Below are 18,729 nucleotides of genomic sequence, written 5' to 3'. Positions count from 1 at the left end.
AAGCTGGAAGCAGCTCATCCCAGACATGTCAATAAGGAGGGCCATTTACATTCTGGTGGTTGGTTGAACCACAAGTGTGAATGTGCTGATGGGCAGAGATGAAGTCTGAAGGTGATGATAGCAGGATGAAGCATAAATAAAAGACGAGATTAGCTGATTTCACCTTTAATCACAGTATTAAAGATCCTGAATGACTTTCCATGTGGGATCATGCATGGACCATGTCATCTGATCAGGAAGGAAGGTAAACAACATGCATGTTACTGCTTCCATGTTTTCATGGGAAAGTCCGGCAGAGGAAGAGATTTTCCCTTCAAACTGACGGATTGAATTCTCTGCGTGGGATGAAACATGAGGCAGGTGTGACGGTGGAGGACGTCTCAGCCTGAGAGCAGGACATGAAACAGGAAACCCATCCAGCATGTTTTACCTCCTGCAGGAGAACCAGCAGTAGCAGGTTAAATTATGCTAATATTTATTTATTTATTTGTTTGTTCATTTTTACTCTTATTTTCATTATCATTTTATTTAATTTATTATTTAATTTATTTTTATATTTATTTTTTTTTATTATTTTTTCATTTATTTAATACATTTATGTTTATTTAAGAACAGGGAGCAGGCATATTAATGCACATTTTCACATTCATATGCTGGTTATAGCCAACTTCCCTTTTTGCTCTCTAGACAGGTTGATGAACTTAAACAGTAAAATACATACATACATCATACATACATTTGATACAGAAACATAAAACATGGACAACAGCATTTATATCACATTGTTACTGATAAAAATGCATCTAGTTAATGTTTCTGTATATCTCCAATAATAACACATAACAGGAAGCAATAAGCATCAGTGTTATACGTTGTTGCTTAAGATTATTTTAAAATAATGAATAATTATTAATTTCCCTGATAATTACTGGTAATTTATTCCAAGTTTACAGCCTCTGAATACCATTTCAATGAATTTTGTTTATCCTTTGGGAGTATCACAGTCCCCTCCATGTCCTGGATGATACGGCTGGATTTTTTTTTTTTTTTTACAAACATAGGTGTTTCATGATGTAGGTGCCCGTCCATTCTGTCTTTTATAAACCAGATGTGTCCAAGAAAATCTGATGACTTCACAATTGAGAAAGTTGTATTTTCTTATGTTACAGCTGTGGTAATAATTTTTTCTATGCATGATTTTTATACATGATTTATTGCTCCTCCCTGAGCCGCCACCTTATCGTGGTGGAGGAGTTCGTAGAGATGTGACGTTCATGAACGAATCGATTCTTTTGAAAGACTCTTTTAAATGAACGATGGGAACCGGTTCACAGCTGTGAGCCGTTCTTTTGTGAGCCATTCTTTTAATATACAAATTTTTGACACTGCTTTCATCAAATCAAATCAAATCTAACTTTATTTATAAAGCGCTTTCCATGCCATAGGCAACACAAAGTTCTTTACATGATTAAAAACAAGAATAAAAACAATGAAATCTTTCACACAGTCACACGCACACACATATACACACACACACCAAGCCCAATCCGCCACCTTCCAGCTAAAAATGACTGAATGAATAAATAAATGAATAAATAAGTAAATAAGAAATTGTACAGTTGAGTAAAATGTAAGAAACATCAGACATCGAAGTCTGATGTCCAACACGCTCCATTCATGTGAAGCATCTATGGACAGAGAGTTTTGTTTGGAAACAAATACTGTGAGTTCTATCCAAAACATTTACTAGAATTTACACAGACTGCTCAGGTTTATCCTTTTTTATCTATGTTTTTTCTATAATTTTTTAATCTTGTATAGTAGATTTTAAATACACTGAAAAAAAAAATCTGTTGGATTTACATAAAAAAAGTATGGACATCGGTTACATACAATAAAATCATGTTATGCCAACATGAATATTACACATAAAAAAATCATGTTACACCATAATGAATATTTCCTTTTCACTACACCTAAGAATTTTACATTAGACAAACATGATTTTATCATGCAGTTTTCCACAATTTGTTCACATTTAATAAAACAATAAAATCATGTTTTAGCAGCTCAATTATTTCACAGAAATATAGATAATTTTAATTGTATAATAAAAATGCAATTGCAGATGATTTGTCCAAAAAAGCATATTTGCCAAGAACCACATGCATTATTATAATTCATTAAACACAGGACACTGAACACAAATGTAAGGTTCAACCCTTTTATTAATACAACTAGAAAAATATTCAACAAAAAGTTGAATCTCTTTAACTTATTTACAATTACCTGAGCATTGACAAAATGAAACATATCATAAGGTGTTTTTTCTAACACTCCCTGAGAGCATTAAAGTGCTCTCTATGAAGCCCTGATTACAGTGTTCTTTAACAAGACAAAACAAACAAAATGAGGGGCTATTTTTGGAGCCCTGATCTTAACAAACCTCCCAAGTACCTAAAAAACTGTGCATAAGGGCACCTAGCAGAGGTGATGTAAACTGTGATTTCAGCAAATACTGATTAATTGAACATTTCTTAAGGTGTCTTCTATCAGATTTTTCTGATTCTTTCATGTATTAAAGTGCTCTCTATGAACCCCTGATTACGGTGCTCTTTAACAAGGCGAAACAAACGAAATGATGGGCTTGCTATTTATGGGGAAACAGTAGCAAAACAAGTAGCAAGATGCCACGTAAACCCACTCTTACAAACACACAAAAACATTTTTAAGGCACCATCTCTACTCAAAGAGTCGGATCTTCAAGGCCTGAGCCCTTTTTAATAATAATAATAATAATAATACATTTTATTTGTTGGCGCCTTTCTTGACACTCAAGGTCACCTTACAGGATAAAACACAAGAGTAAAACAAATCAATAAATACATTCATAAATTAACGGATACATAAAAAATAATAAAAGCAGTGTGAAATATTACAGTGAGGATGCCAGTTTAAACAGATGTGTTTTGAGTTTGGATTTGAACAGTTGTATAGAATCAGAGTTACGGAGGTCTGGGGGGAGGGAGTTCCAGAGATGAGGAGCAGAGCAGCTGAAAGCTCTGCTCCCATGGTAACAAGGCGGGCGGGGGGACGATGAGGTGGATGGAGGAGGAGGATCTGAGGGAACGGACTGGTATGGAGACATGGAGGAGATCGGAAAGGTAGGGAGGAGCGAGGTGATGGATGGCCTTGTAAGTCAACAGCAGGATTTTGTAGTGGATGCAGTAGGTGACGGGGAGCCAGTGGAGCTGCTGCAGAACAGGGGTGATGTGATGGGTGGAGGCGGTTCTTGTGATGACCCGGGCTGCTGCATTCTGAACCAGTTGAAGTTTATGAAGAGTTTTTTGGGGAAGACCGAACAGAAGGGAGTTACAGTAGTCGAGACGGGAGGTGACAAGACTGTGAACGAGTATGGCGGCGGTGTGAGGGGGGAGGGAGGGGCGGAGGCGGTTGATATTACGAAGGTGAAAATATGCTGACCGGGTTATGTTATTGATATGTGATGTGAGATGTGTTTTTGAGAGTACTTTGCCTTCCAACTCCATTAAAACTTTCTGGATTACCTCAAAGGTGTATCTAAGATGAGGAGGGTAGTCCAGGTTTAAGTTGTAAATAAGGCCAAACAGCATGGCAACCGCCACTCCAACACTTCGTAGGTCGACCACCACGGCCTGGCCTTCAAGGACCACGATGATGTCCTCTTCCTCACCACTGCCACTTTCCATTATGATGAAAATTCCCACCGTGGTGTCCTCAATTGCCTCCTGGATTGCAGCATGGTCTTCATTCTACAGAACACAGACAATAATTTCAATACAGTTTTATAGAAGCAAAATATAACCAATCACCACCTGCAGGGGAAGCAGAAAGGTTTCATAGCTTTCTTTACACACTTAATCACTTAATCAACACTTTCAAAGTCTAAATTAACATGTCATAAAAATGTAAAAGTAGAACCTGTGGGAATAAATAAATAGTTTGTCAGGAGGCCTCCCAGACCCTAAACAAAAACTAGAGGAAAAAATATGATATGATATGATAGTTAGTCAGGAGTTTCACAGCACTTAAAGAAAATCTGAGAAGAAACAGGCAACCATTTTCTCCAGGACCTTCTATTAAAATGAGGTCTTGGAGATGGGCCTGAGATTTAGCATTGATGTGTGGTCCAGGCTGGGTTCCTGAAGGAGTGGCTGGGCAGTTGCCTGTTTAAAGTAAGACAGAAACACCTCTGAATGCAGAGAAGAGTTGATGATGGTGAGGACACTGGGGCCCATTGTGGAGAAAAACTTCAAACCATCAAAAAGGAGCTGACCACACCTCTCAAGTTCATAATAGTGATAGATAAACGGCTCAGCTGTTACATTAGGGGAGGGAGGGGAGGAGGAAGGAATGATGTTAGAGCTCACATTCATTACTATATTCACAAAAAAACACTAGAAAGCCATCACAGCCCTCTTTAGAAAATACAGCAAAAGGAGGAGAAGCACAAGAGACAATAGTTTTGATGGTCTTGAAGTGCATCCTGTTGTTCTTACTGCGACAGATGGATTCAAACTGTCAACTCAAACGTTTGTCCTCGTTAAGTAATTACATTCTGCTCTCAATAATACATTAGTTGGACTCACCTTGTATTCCATGAAGAGGTGTGCTGGGTCCTCCTGGAGATATATGCACAGTCCCTTTAGGATGAGTTTTCTTAGAACCTCAATGTCCTCAGTCTGGAAAGAGATAGTTACTTTATTAACTGGTTTGGAACTTAAGCAAATTTTCCAAATTATTTGACTCAACAAGGCCAAGGATCTAACATATTCAAGATATGGTATATTTCATTAAAAAATTCTTCTGAACGCATTATTTTTTTGTATAAAAACATGTTATCTCAGTGATCCCTGCAACTAGAGTGAACTGCTTTCTGCGACACAAATAAATGACTGATTTTCATCAGTGGCTCACCCATCTGAATAGTTGGTAGCAAGATTTATTTTGGGGCATTCTTCCTTAATTTGATGATGTCAGATTAAAAGAAAAAGTTATACTGGGTCCCTTAACTTACAAGATTTGTATGTGGAACTTTAAACTGCAATAAAATTATGAGAGGTTAATACTTTTTCTGAATTTTTTTACATTTTCTTATTTAAGGTGTTTGTACTAAATTGATATAAAGACATAATGAATGCACCTCAAAATAGACACATATTTCTCTAGTAGGGCATAATAAAGTTAATCAATCGGCACTTGCCTTCCCAATCTCTTCCAGGATGTGCTTCAGTTTGGTTCCAATCACTCCTCCTCGTTTCCTGAATAACTTGATCATTTTGTCGGTCTGAATATCCAGCTGGGAGAGAAATCTGGACTGGAGCAGCATGGTGGTTATCCTCTTAAATTCCGCATTTATCTGAAAACACACAGATAAACCATTAATACTCAAAACTGCAAAAAATGTCAATGTAAAGTCAAGGGAACAAAACTGTAGCAGTTACATGTATCGCTGATGTTTATAGTTTGAAGAAACATGCCAAAGTATCACAAACCTCACTCATGTGAAAGAAGTCTGGCCATCTTGCCTTGAAGTCCTGAACCATTGGCTCCTCGGAAACGACTTCTCGTCTCCTGTATGAAAATGTTTTCTCCATTTTCCTTTTGACCACTTCCCTGTTTGTCCTCGTCACATCATCAAGAAGTTCAACTCTCAGTCTTTCCAGGCTTGTATCAGATTCTCCAGTGGGATGCGGGGGGCAGTAATTAACTTCTGCCCGCCGAGGTTTCTTTATGGAAGCTGCAGGACTTGCTTTTCCCTCTGGCTTGTTCTTCAGGGAATTGATAGTCACTTCAGTGCATCCCAGTTTTCTCAGATGGGTGCGGTACATGGCAAGCTTATTTGCCAAACTGGCCTTCCATCCAGCATGTCCGGTGATAGAACCTTTCTCTCTCAAGCAAGGATGCTTCGATACAAGGGCCTCAGCCACAGAATTGAATTCCTTGCCACTGCAGTAAAGTTTGTATTTGATAATTTCTTGCACCAGGGTCTCAAGAATTTTGGATTTAAGTTTTGGATCAGGAATGAGAGGGGTGCCATCTTTTTTGTATGTAGCATTACCTCTGTCAAGTTTCAGCTCTGAATCATAAGAAAACTGGGGCACAGGAAAATTGACTGGCCACGATGTTCTTGAGCTTGAAGAATCCGAAGAGGACAGAATATCTGTGTCAATAGACCCAGAAGACACTGACACTGAACTGGATGAAAGAGGAGCCTGAACTACAGAATGACTGAGAGAAGCCTCATCACACTGGGAACTCTCAATCTGGATTACTTTAATTGTCCCCTTATCCTTGAGTTCCTCCACTCTTGTTAGGTTTGTAAACACATTTCCGAAATGCTCATCCATAAACTGAAGTCTGAAGGTATAGTTGAGGTTGCACTGTCTCTTTACCTCCTGAACCACTTCATCAACTGATCTTGGGAAACCATCTTCAAACAGCAGTCTTTGAGAATTTTCAGCATCCAAGATAACCCTTAACACTTTGAATGCGGACATGATGATCTCTTAATCTGAGGGGGAAAAACAGAACAGGTATGATTTAGTGATTACTTTCACCATCATGGACAGTGTGCAAATCAGAGGGGGAATACAAGAAGAAGCAATTTAGTGTGCTTGTGATCCTCCAATGTCACCATTTCAATGCAACCAAGTTGTCAAATCTTACCCCTAACGATGATGTGCCTTTTTAAGGTTACCATGCGGCTTCTTCCAACCTGGTACTCACTCAAAGGATAGGTATCCATCAGTTCCTCAAGTGCAATAAGTTTCATTGTTTTTGATGATTGCTCTAGTGCAAAGGCTCTGTAGTGCTCATTATACCATGCACACAACAAATTCACGATGAAGAATAGCTTATCATCAATGACGCACATTTGAAAGATTTCTGAAAACTCTGGTAACCCAGATTCTGTCCCATGAACTACTATCATACCCTTGCAGTATGTGATGCCACAACTTGATGCCTTCTTGGCTAGATGTACTTCATTTGTGTCAGGGTACCTCTGCTGAATAGCCTGAGCCATTTCATCTTTTACCACATTTATTGGGACTGTAGAAACATCAGACACCTCTAGAGGAGGTTTACCATGAGATGGAGAATTCACATGAAACGCTATCATCAGCTGATGTTTTGATGCTAACGTCAGAGGTATATTCTTGAAGCAGCTGGTATGTTTAACAATCTGTTTGAAAAAACTGTGCTTTGCTTCAAAGCGCATGGTCCAGTGACAGACAAGAGGACCAAAAGCACGGATCATGAGAGGGTAATGTTCTACATAGTGATGCTTCGGCAGAAGTTTGATGCCAGGGAACTGCTCTTGATATCTTTGCCTATGCTCAACAATCTTACTTTCAAGGTACGCAATAGACTGATCAGTATGTATGGGTGCGACAGCAAGTTCTACAATTTCTTTCAAATCCAAGAGCACAAGCCAGGCTGGCTCACTCTCGGGTACAGAATGCCCTATCAGAAACGGAAGAAACCTCAACAAAGCCCAGTTTTCATGAGCATTTCCTCCGATGGATTTACGACTTTCAAAGCTTTCTGGTACTGGATTTGGCCTGTTAGTTTTGTCCATCAACTTGAAAGGAAAGGTCCGTATGGCTGTGTTAAGGTCAGCCAATCTGAAGAAACTCTGAGATATAAAGTGTGCAAGGCAGTGAGCAAGCTCTACTGGTACAATTCCTTCAAGAAGGTCATGGGCCAGATCAGGTGGGTAGCCACCAACTACATGAAAGAAACTCAACTGTTCTGACAAGATACACCCTCTTTTAACTCCAAATACACTTTTGCCTGTCTCCTGTGCAGACTTTACATGAGATTCATGCTGCTCCTTTGTTCTTGGGCCAAACACACCTGATGAAACACAATGATGTTGAACATCGCAACTTTTTGCTGTGCACTGTCGGCAGTAGTAGTCTCCAGAAAAGCTTTCCTGAAATCCAGCTAGGCTGTGAGCTCCCAGGTTGTCTGCTACCACAGTCTGAACTGTACCTTTCAAACTTTTCCCCAACAATGGGATGTATACCCCTTGATCCTCTAGGATTTTAAGGTCCTGTAAGAGAGGCTTGAATGTCTTTGCATAGCCATACTTTTTGATATGATCAGTTTTGGCAAGTAGCGCCAAATAGATGGATGATAATGATGAGTGGGACCCAGGTGGTAGGTTACCAAAGATCCAATATACTGCACACAGCTTGTGCTTCCTTCTGGAGGTGCCAAGAGGGTTACATGTCTCAAAGTCATCAACATAAAGGCCTAGAGATATTCTTAACTCATCATTATTCAAAAAGCTGTTCTTTTGAAAGTGAGAACCATCTTGGGGGGCCTTGTACTCAAAAAACTCATTAGGTTGTGTATGCTGTGCTCCTCGATGATTTTTTAAAACCTTCTCAACTATAGATTGGCTCCTCAAAATTTGCTGAAAAAACTTCAAAATTGGCACGTACTGAAATGTATGCTTCTCTTTCGCATTCAAAACATGTGTAACAGGTTCAACAACTCCAAATTTTTGGTTATAATAACATCTGCATTGATATGAAGTACTTAAAGGTCCACCCTTTTCTAGAGCCTTTAGCACAGGGGCAGCTGAGCAAACTGCTGTGGCAATATCTGCTATAATGGATTCGTCTACTTGGATGTTGTTGCTCTGAAGTATGTCACTGACCAACCTTTTAGATACTGTGTTAGTTGGAGAGCTGAGTAAATGGTGTAGCTCTTGTAAAAACTCGTCAATGGCTGTTCCAGGGACATGGACCAAATATTCTAATTTTAATAGAGCAGCTCCAAGTTGTTGTTCTATTAAACCAGAGAGTTCTCTGGCTTGGGTGTTTATATCTGTTAAAGAGGATGTAGAAGAAACCTCTACGCCATCATCTTCCTCTTGATCAGAAGATTGTACATCTGGTTGAGTTGCTAGTTTTCTGACTATACCTGGCTTTAAGTCAGCATAGGTATGGGGTGCATGTTTACGGCTTTTGTGACTTTTAAATGTGCCATAAATATTACTTTGAAATGAACAATCTGAAAACGGACAGGGAACATTCTCATTCCGCCTAAGATGTGTGGTAATATGACTAAAGAAATCTCTTTCTGTTGATAAAGCCTTACAGCCGCATATGTGACAGGAAAATACAATGTGCTCTGTCTGTCTTTGAGCTGTGTGAGTGGAATGAACCCTACTCTGGTGAACAATTAAGGCATTCCATGTTTTGAATGAGCATGGGCAGCTTAAATACGTACAGGGGTAACGGGTGGTGCGTCCAAAGTGTGGATGTTTAAGTTTATAGTGAGAAAGAAGTTCATTCCTACTTGTAGTTGATTCAGAACAAGCTTTACACTGCCACATACTGCAAAAAAGAAAAAGAACAATTAGTCTGAGTCTTTATGTTGAAGTTATGTAAGTTATGTGAAGTTTAAGTAAAATGTGTAGATTATACTACTCACCTGTACTACAGAGCCTTTGCACTGGTGGATACCGACAGGAAAGGCAGCAGTCTGGAATACAAAGAAGAGTCAGCAATTATGAATTCACATGCAAACTTCATAACAAATACTGTATGATTCTTAACCATGTGTTAATTGGCTCACAGATAAATGTTTAAGGTTACTGGGTTTATGGAATCTAATGTTTTTAATGTTATGTTAACAGAGATAATGGGATAACTTTTAACCTTTGTCCCACATGAGGACAAATGTGTCCTTCTTGAATTTAATTTTTTAGATTTCTTTGCACTGGTTGAGGTTAATGCCATAAAATTAATCTCTCTCTGCAGAAAAGTTATGCGTAATGACAGCTCCTTGCTGGCATGGCTCTACTTTTAACAATGAAGTCAAAACCTACACCATACTAATCAAAATTATGTATACATGTATGTATACAAGTAAAAAATACTCAGAAAAAAACATTAAAATGGACAATATGTAGTTAAATTAAATTTCATTACAAACACCTCTGAAATGTTCTGAAATTTCAGTGCAATATATTTTCAGACTTGAACACTATATACATGTACTGTATATACAGCATATTTATACCTGCAAATACCTCAGGAGTGTGCACCTCTGTTTATTTTGTACATATTTTTATAGTTTAGATCTGTTATTTATCTTTTTTATACTGCTTTTTTGCACTGTTACTGCTTTTCTTTTGCATGCTTTTTTCATATGTGTATAATGAGAATAAAAGGCATTCTATTATATTCTATTCTGTTCCCAGAGCCGATAATAAATTATAATAATATTTTTTTACTGTGTATTTTAACCCACAAAGTTATCAGCCCGTCAATATTAGATGGACTTACGTTAGCAGACAGTAGCTAACTAGCTAGCTAACTAACAAGCAGGTGCACCCTTTTCATGATTTGATCATCATGAGTTACATCATAAAAACACAGCGGATGCAGAGACCGAACTCCAGTTAGTGTCTGTCCGCAGCATTCAGCTGTGTGTCCGTTATGTGGACATGGACCCAAAACTAGTTGCTGTTTGTGGTTCAAAGATCTTGTATTAAGAGCTCTCACTCTATCAATCAGGCTACTGGATACACATGAGCCCTGCTATGAGCAATTAGGAGAAATTGAGACATTTTCTGAATGGCACGTAGCGCGCATCTTTTTTTGTGATGTTTTGAGAATTCATACCGTGTCATTTTTACTCTTTTACTAGAGTAGTGGGAAAAATTGTTATATTTTAAGCGGGATTTGTCACGGACAGAGCATCACGTTAGCAGGCTGTGTTAGGAGAAGTCATTCGCACAAGTGCTCCTATTTTTCCCCCCTCGTTCGCACAACAAAATATTCACTCGCATATGCGACAAAAACGGTCGCACTGTAGTGCCCTGGCCGCTGAGGGCAGCGGGCGGAGAGCGAACAGCATAGGCAGTGCTCGCTCAATGGCTAACACCAGCATTAGCTTTGACTTACTCAATAATAACAGATTAAAAAACTATACTCCGTGAAAACAAGCATTTTGAAGCGATGTCTCCTACTTCCTAACGGTAATTACAGGAAATTAACTTTACCTTTTGCAGGTGACTCCAAGGTGCAGGTGCTTGCAACATCAGTGGTAAAAAATGGCAGACTCCAAAATATCCCCTGGAGGCATGCTTCTTGGCAGACGGGGTTTCACGCTGCCCAAATTCAGGGGCAGAGGCAAAACATAACTATTTCATTTGGTATCAACATGACTTAAATATGCTGAAGTGACACCGCTAAAAATTAAGTATGATCCTCAAGATTGGAAGATGTTTCGAAAGGAAACATAAATTGTTCATGTTATTTATACCAGCTTAATATTTGTAAATTGCACAACCCCACTTCTCCCCTTTTTTCAGTGTAGGTACATATTTTGATTGTTTGTCATTCTTATATATTGTGAAATTCTCTAATATATTGTGAGAACGAGTCAGTCTTTTGAATGGTTCTTTGAAAGGAACGGCTCCTCAAGATCCGGCTCCCTTCAAAGAGCCATAAATCCCATCTCTAGGAGTTTGTGCGTCCTGACGATCCTAGTGGCTTTGTTGTCAGGGGCTTTATGCCCCTGGTAGGGTCACCCATGGCAAACAGGTGTCTAGGGGAGGGAGCAGACGAAATGCGGCTCAAGACACCCCTATAATGACAACAAATCATGGTCCCAGGTTTCCCTTGCCCGGATGTGACTCACCGGGACCCCATCTGGAGCCAGGCCTGGAGGTGGGGCACAGAGGTGAGCACTTGGTGGCCGGGCCTTTGCCCATGGGGCTCAGTCGGGCTCAGCCCGAAAGGGTGACATGGCCCTCCCCTCCCGTGGGCTCACCACCTGCAGGAGGGGCCATAGGGGTGTGTGCAGTGTGAGCTGGGCGGCTGCCAGAGGCGGGGACCCTGGCAGTCTGATCCTCGGCTGCAGAAGCTAGCTCTAGGGACGTGGAATGTCACCTCTCTGGCCGGGAAGGAGCCTGTGCTGGTGCGCGAGGTTGAGCGGTTACGTCTAGATATAGTTGAACTCACCTCGATGCACGGCTTGGGCTCTGGAAACACTGTCCCTGAGAGGGGCTGGACCCTCTTCCATTCTGGAGTTGCTCCCGGTGAGAGGTGCCGAGCAGGTGTGGACATGCTCATTGCCCCCCAACTTGGTGTCTGTACGTTGGGGTTTACCCCGGTGGACGAAAGGGTAGCCTCCCTCCGCCTTCAGGTGGGGGGACAGGTCCTGACTGTTGTTTGTGCTTATGCACCAAACAGCAGTTCAGAGTACCCACCCTTTTTAGAGTCCTTGGAGGGGGTGTTGGAGAGCACTCCTTCTGGGGACACCATCGTTCTGGTGGGGGACTTCATTGCCCACGTGGGCAATGACAGTGAGAGCTAGGGGCGCGTGATTGGGAGGGATGGCCCCCCTGTTCTAAATCCGAGTGGTGTTTTGTTGTTGGACTTCTGTGCTCGTTATGGACACCATGTTCAGACATAAGAGTGTCCACATGCGCACCAGGACACTCTAGGCCGCAGTTCAATGATCGACTTTGTAGTCGTGTCATCGGACTTGCGGCTGCATGTTCTAGACACTCGGGTGAAGAGAGGAGCGGAGCTGTCAACTGACCACCACCTGGCTCAGATGGTGGGGGAGGATGCCAGTCAGGCCTGGCAGACCCAAGCGTGTTGTGAGGGTCTGCTGGGAACATCTGGCGGAGTCCTCTGTCAGAAAGAGTTTCAACTCCCATATCCAGCAGAGCTTCAACCATGTCCAGGCTGAGGTGGGGGACATTGAGTCCAAGTGGGCTGTGTTTTGCCTCCAGTGTTTAGGCGGCCAGCTGGAGCTGTGGCCGCAAGGTCGTCGGTGCGTTTCATGGTGGTAATCCCAGAACTTGTTGGTGGGCACCAGCCATCTGGCGGCTCAGGATGGGAAACCGGTGCTCCATCAACACTGTGGGTAGTGACCGAAAGAACAAGATCCCAAATACAAGCGGCCAAAAGGAGTTTTCTCCGCAGGGTGGTCGGGCTCTCCCATAGAGATAGGATGAGAAGCTCGGTGATCCGGGAGGGGCTCAGAGTAGAGCAGCTGCTCCTCCACATCGAGAGGAGCCAGATGAGGTGGCTCGGGCATCTGGTTAGGATGCCTCCTGGACGCCTCCCTGGTGAGGTGTTCCGGGCACGTCCCACCGGAAAGAGGCCCCGGGGAAGACCCAGGACACGCTGGATGGACTACATCTCAGCTGACAGGGCATATCGTGCCCTAGGAATGAGCTGGTAATGGGTCAAGTATTGGTAATGGGCAATGGTGAATAATAAAGAGAGACCACAGTGTGTTGTACGTCAGAATATCAGCATCTGACAGAATGAAGCAAAACAAGTTTAAATGCTTCTTGGGGACATTTAATCCTGAACACAAAGAAAAGCCTGTAGATTACTTTAGAAATAAACTACTCAATTGTCACATATAGCAGAGTTGTTTTAACTAAAGCAGCATCCTTATCATTGAAAACGTAAGTCATGTAAAGAAGATTGTTTTAATTTAAGTTTTAATTATAGTTAACGAAGTAGCAGCCAGTAAACTAATGACTCTTTTGTGGCGTATTTCTTTGTAAGTTTTCTTGTAGGCATCAGGGTGTATGTGGTAGGGGGATCAGGGGGGCTTGACATTATTGTTGTAGAAATGGGAGCTGTGCAGGTAAATGTTTGGAAACCACTGGTTTATATTTATATCTAAGAATGTGCTACTTTAACTAGTCAGTATTTGTAGGGGCTGCTTCTGTACATTTAAGTACTTTTATTAAGACGACCTGCTCACCCGTACTCGGGCTGAGGTGTTTCGCCTCTTGCTCAAAATCTCTCCTGCTTTGGAGAATATTCTCTCACAGGAACTGATGAGGCTGGGATGGAGATATGTCTTGGCCAGTTGGAAAAGACGAGGGAATATGGTGGCATGTTGAGTCCAGTAATCTAGAGGTTCATCTCCTCTTGGAAGATACGGAGCTTAGAGATAACGCTGAACTTCAGCCATCACATCAGCAGTAACTCTGTCCTCGGGTGATGTCCAGCCCTGTCAGAAATGTCCCAAAGTCCAGAGTCCCATGTCCACCGACCTGATGTGTGGTGACTACTGTTGATGGGACACAAGCACTTGGCTGTTGCTGAGAAGTTGCTGAAATGACAGCAGAGCACTCAGATGTCAAAGCTTTTACAGCTTTGGATGAATTTTCTGGAGATTCAAAACCCAGAACTTTGAATCGTGGATCCAGAGGAGTTGACACCGCAAGGATCCTTCCAGGCTCCGCCCACATTGTTCTCTCAAGTTCCTCTGAAGATTGATGCCTAACTGAGAGGCAGCTGGACTGGTTAATCTCTGACCTTTCTCCTTAATCTTGTTATTCTATTTACCAATTAAATAATTTTTGAAGCAGCTGCTTTATCGAAGGCACCAAAAAGCTGAAGGCTCTACCCGACCGCATCTTGGTCGGCCCTCCCCGAGTCGGTCAGCGCTCCCCGAGTCATTCAACACTCCCTGACTCAGTCAGCGCTCCCCGAGTCGTTCAACACTCCCCGACTCAGTCAGCGCTCCCCGACTCGGTCAGCACTCCCCGAGTCATTCAACACTCCCTGACTCAGTCAGCGCTCCCCGAGTCGTTCAACACTCCCCGACTCAGTCAGCGCTCCCCGACTCGGTCAGCGCTCCCTGACTCGGTCAGCCCTCCCTGAGTCGTTCAGCGCTCCCCGACCGCATCTCGGTCCGACTGTGTCTCATTTACAAAGTGGCATGTTACTGCCAGGTAGGTGTCCATGTTACCTGAGGTCCACATATGTGAAGCCAAGCATGTGTAGCAGGTTGAAATTTTTTGTTTAAATTGCAAACTATTTAATCCAAACATTAATTTTTCACATGGTGTTTATACAACTCCAAGTCAGTAGATGACACCCGTGTGCCATGGTGGGTGTAGCAGAGAGGTTTTAGCTACAGACTTTGGACATGCGCAGCTCAGAATAAATGAGCTCTGGTCAAAATGCTAAAACGGTCTCCTCTCTGTGATTCACAGGTACAGTAAAAGCCACTTTTCTAAAACTGATTAGAATTGTAATGTAAATGCATTAATATTAGTTTGAAGGATTAAGAGACTTTTGAGATGTGTGATTCAAATTGTTGCTTTGTGCTTTACTTTGGTCTGTTTTCCGGTACCTAGCATGTTGCAAGTAGCTAAGTCAGATTGATGGTGATTTTAAAAGTGTATTAAACTGACGAACCATTCCAGTTGTTTGAAAATGTGTTCAATATGCTGATAAAATGTTAACCAGCCAGTAGCATGTTCTTTGAGGATAAGAGAAAAATGAACTTTTAAAAATTGTTTTACATACATGCTTTTCTTTTCATGCCATGCTGTTCACCATCACCATTAAGTATACGCGTATTTTGCTGTACCGGTAAAACTAAGAGTGGAAATCGATTGCAGTAAATGTAATGTTAGTTATTTTAATTTGATGTTTATATTGATATTTATTTTATGAAGATAACTTTAATGAAGTTATATGCACTTTCAGTTTAAAATGGTTTATTTTTTTTCTTTATTTTATTTGTGAAAATTTTGGTTTCTTTTGTTGTAAGTAATGAGCACTTTGACATTGAATGTATTTGGTTATTGAAATGCAGCTCAGAATAAACAATCTCTGGCAAAACGCTAACAGGGTCTCCTCTCTGAGCTTCACGGGTACGTTGTACTACCCACACAGTTCTCCCAAGCCGCCACTTGCTGCCGGTCCAGATTTCCTCTTGGTCTGGCTCCGGTAACACATGCATCCTCGGCCTTTTTCACCTCATCCTTTGCTCTGTCCTTGCTCTCATCAACCTGGACTTCAGCCTTATTTAAATGTATTTCTAGATAGGAGAAGATGGGAGATTGGGGTCAGGTTTCTTTACAAAATTCCTAAAACCATCATCTTCCATGATTGAAAAGGTGAATCTTTCACAATCAGGTCAACAAGCGCCTCGTCCAGTTTGGGGAGGGATGCAGATGTGCAACGTGAATATATGTAGATGTGTAACAAATATGGTCTTTTTTTTTGCTCAGGTGTAAAAATTTACATTCATTGTGAATAGAAGGCCAAAGTAAAGTCAAATGTGAACTAAAATAGCATGAATTAAAAGTTTCTTCTGGGATTAATAAAGTATTTCTAACTCTGGATACAGTTAACGTACAGAAGCGGAGCGCTGGCTTGACTCAGGACTGGATGGTCAGCGCTGGGACTGATGGAGACGTCGGGATGTTTGGTCTGTAGGTGACTCCACATTGTTGTGGTATTATTGCAAAAGGCAAGGTGTTGCATACATTTAACCCTTTTCTCCTCGAGGAGCTCCAGCTGAGCTCAGACAGCCGACCCGGGACGCTTCCTTCCATTTCCAAACGGTTCAAACTTCGACACAACAACACACTCAGATAAATGAGGCAAGACTTTGCAAATGAATGTCCGTTAGAGCTTTTAATGTTTTACACAGGTCAGGTGATTAATCATCCACCAATCCAGCAGAGGCACGAGGAATAATTAAGAATGTTAGTGTATTTTTAAAATGTAGGAAACATTTTTCGTTGCTCCATTTGGACACACGGCAGAAAGACGGCTTCACATTCAGCTGGTTCACTGAACTGATGTTTCAGAACGACAGGTGTCATGTGACATCCTCGTCTTGATTCGGATCACGAAGCACCGTTTCAAAAGTTCCACGTCACTTTCAGTTCGGGCTGGAACACCGTTTCCATCCTGCCGTGACTGGCTAACACGTAGCATGATGGGCTTTCGATGGAACCATGTTGTCTCTGAAAACAGGTCTGTTCTGTTCAAGCATGCAGTCATTTTTCCGTTCATGCTAAAAGACCCAACATGAAATAGAAAAATACTACTCCTGTCGTGGTACTCAGGAGCATTTCTCAGAGCAAATGAAACCTCCCTAAACGAAGGACCTAACCCCTAACCCTAAAGAATTTATCAGCAGCGTATATAACTTAGAAAATAAAAGACTAGAAAACTTTGTAAAGTTTTCCTCAACCAAGGCGCAACGTATGTGATTTTATCCACTCCTGGTTGGAGACATGGGGCGGTTTTCAGATGATGAATAAAGACCAACCAGTCATGTTCCTCTTAGTGAAGGCCATGAGAGCAGAGCATGAAGTTCACAGTGAAGCGTCCAGACGGTCTGTTGACGCTGAGGACAACCTCCCGTATATGCAGACTCAGGGAGGTGGGAGCATTTGCAGGAAGGCTGACTGCACCGGTTATTTCCTCACATCAGGATTTGTGTGGATAAAAAGCCGAGCACAGCTTCAGGCTTCGAACAGATGTTCCACCTGCGCTTTCAAAGACCTTCCGCCAACCCAAATGTTTAAGATGACCCTTCATTTTTCTCCTGAGGTCTGAGTCATTAGAGTCATTAGCCAGTAGACTGGACAGTTGAGGAGTAAACCGTGGGTTATTTCCCCCTTTAAATTTACAGAAGGGGGTGTGTTTGTATTTGTAATTAAAGCATTATAAAAACATTTCCCAGCAAGCTCAACATCATTAATGAATGAGATTCTGCTCCAGTTAAAGCCCCGTACATCACATAAAACATAAAACGTTTACAGACCATAATAAGAGAAATGTGGTGCTGCTCTGCAAATAATTTAATTTTGAAAAACAAACACTGGACTTCCTGTTCGGTCATGGCTTGAGAGTGGCGGTAAGGAGGTGACAGAGTGGCATGAAGCTCGTCACACAATTCAAGAGAAGCAGAACTTTGTTCTCTCGAGGTCAGAAAGCTGTCTGTGGTTCATCCTCCAGCCACGGGTGGAGCAGAGCGATGTAAACATGGCTTCTCAGCTGTTCTTTAGTGTAATAAGGAGACTAGTTCCCCTCACAGTAAAGCATCCTGGAGGAAACTGCCGTTAGGCTCCGTTCTGTAGTCGAAAAAACTTTCCACGTTAAACATTTGGTCTTGAATTTTTTAAATACGTTTCCAAATAAATGTGACTCATAGCCTGGTGTGACTTTTGTTTTTTATTTTTTTATTTTTTCCTATTCATTAAAGACTGATGCATCTTATACTCTGGAGTGACTTATAGTTGGAAAATACTGAAAATGTTGTTTAAACTACTTATTTTTCTCCAAAATAGTTTCTAGAAAGATAGTTAATTAAATGTAAACATCTTAAAACTGTATTTGTGTTTTTCTATGCAGTAAAACATGTTTTTATTTTCCTGGTTTGGCAGACCAGACTGGTGGGGTTTAAGTAGGTTTAAGTAGGTTTAAGTAGGTTTTTTCTTCCTTTTGCTTCTTTTCATTCTTATTTTGGATGACTTATCAAACATGAATTAAATAAGCTAAATAAATAAATTTGTGCTGCATGTGGCTGAACGTGAGTGAGTTTGAATCGTGTTCGGTTTTCACAGCAGCTCTCGATTTATTTTAGTAATGACGAGGTTAACGGGTAAATCTACAGTAACTAATCAGGAACCAGTGTCAATCTAAAAATCTGACAGCTCCACGCTTCAGTTACAGCAAACAGCTGCTTTCATAACGGTCACGTTTTCATTTTCTCCGCTCTTTAAATCTTCAGTACATCTGAACGCCGTCAGTAACCCCCTGTGAGACTTATAAGCTCTCTAATATCCATAATCACATTAACATAGCCAGTTACACTAATGAGATTATTAGATAATTCATTCATTAATTAAGAAACGTGTCTTTGTTGACACAT

At 41.3% G+C, this 18,729-nt stretch overlaps 1 protein-coding gene and 1 long non-coding RNA gene across 2 annotated transcripts; both read right to left on the bottom strand.

The window, feature by feature from the left end:
• Positions 1 to 313: 313 nt before the first annotated feature.
• Positions 314 to 6,584, bottom strand: LOC121642808. The gene is made up of 5 exons (XM_041989760.1): positions 6,435 to 6,584; positions 5,243 to 5,398; positions 4,629 to 4,721; positions 3,567 to 3,791; positions 314 to 385 (listed from the first exon to the last, which is right to left on the bottom strand). The coding sequence occupies exons 1-5, from the start codon at positions 6,537 to 6,539 to the stop codon at positions 314 to 316; spliced, it is 651 nt and encodes a 216-aa protein (XP_041845694.1). The 5' UTR covers positions 6,540 to 6,584.
• Positions 6,585 to 9,318: 2,734 nt separating this feature from the next.
• LOC121642631 lies at positions 9,319 to 11,085 on the bottom strand. Its single transcript, XR_006010932.1, has 3 exons — positions 11,066 to 11,085; positions 9,490 to 9,540; positions 9,319 to 9,392 (listed from the first exon to the last, which is right to left on the bottom strand). It is a non-coding gene; the product is annotated as an uncharacterized LOC121642631 (long non-coding RNA).
• Positions 11,086 to 18,729: the final 7,644 nt, after the last annotated feature.

This window comes from Melanotaenia boesemani, chromosome 7 (assembly GCF_017639745.1).
Source record: "Melanotaenia boesemani isolate fMelBoe1 chromosome 7, fMelBoe1.pri, whole genome shotgun sequence".
Classification (NCBI taxonomy): Eukaryota; Metazoa; Chordata; class Actinopteri; order Atheriniformes; family Melanotaeniidae; genus Melanotaenia; species Melanotaenia boesemani.
This window is presented reverse-complemented; position numbering and strand designations above follow the sequence as displayed.